This window comes from Octopus bimaculoides, chromosome 20 (genome assembly GCF_001194135.2).
Source record: "Octopus bimaculoides isolate UCB-OBI-ISO-001 chromosome 20, ASM119413v2, whole genome shotgun sequence".
In the NCBI taxonomy this organism is placed as follows: Eukaryota; Metazoa; Mollusca; class Cephalopoda; order Octopoda; family Octopodidae; genus Octopus; species Octopus bimaculoides.
This window is the reverse complement of record NC_069000.1, coordinates 41,410,542-41,411,227: the sequence shown is the minus strand read 5'-3', so window position 1 is coordinate 41,411,227 and position 686 is coordinate 41,410,542. Positions and strand designations below refer to the sequence as shown.

The following is a 686-nucleotide window of genomic DNA, read 5'->3' as shown; positions in this document are numbered from 1 at the left end:
TCCTTCCTTCCTTCCTTCCTTCCTTCCTTCCTTCCTTCCTTCCTATCGTCCAATCATTGTCTCCCCAATTCATTAATGTGTAGCCAAGAAATTCTTTCCTACATGGTTCACCAATTATTTCTTTTAAACTATATTTTTCCCCTTTAAATTTCGCAGGACCCGGTCCTGGATCCCTGTATACCCGGTGGGGTAGAACAACCTGTCCACGTAATTCAAGTCTGGTATATGATGGTTAGTATATTCTGTTTCTAATCTCTCTCTCTCTCTATTTCTTTCTTTCTCGCTCACTTTCTCTTCATCTCTCCCTCTCCCTCCCTCTTTCTCATCTACACAGACGTTTATCCTATTATAGTTTATCACGTTTTAAGTGACGCTTATAGATTCTCTTGAGATTACACGAGACTACTTACTCCGTTGAATTTATTTGGTCATAGACGAAGTATGAATCTTGTGAAGAATGATTACACGAACAGGGTATCATCGAAAGTACACTTCAACCCAAACACAGAATATAGTTACCTAAGGACTGTATCCATTAGCTACGCACTAAATCAGCACGTCATGACGCTAGTGCACCATGGTAAGGGAATTCTGAACTTTCCAGTCACAATCCAATATTTTCCACCTCTTCCCCAATCAATCTCACAACATAGGAATTGAACAAAATCGTGTTTTGCATTTTAGAG

At 39.7% G+C, this 686-nt stretch overlaps 1 protein-coding gene across 2 annotated transcripts in view; it reads left to right on the top strand.

Moving 5' to 3' along the window:
- LOC106877462 (uncharacterized) overlaps nucleotides 1-686 on the top strand; it is a 42,958-nt gene that overhangs the window by 41,574 nt on the left and 698 nt on the right. For both annotated transcript variants that reach the window (XM_052975018.1, XM_052975017.1), the window contains exon 3: nucleotides 157-231. In XM_052975018.1, the coding sequence (XP_052830978.1) occupies nucleotides 157-231 (75 nt within the window). The remainder of the gene's footprint in view (nucleotides 1-156; nucleotides 232-686) is intronic.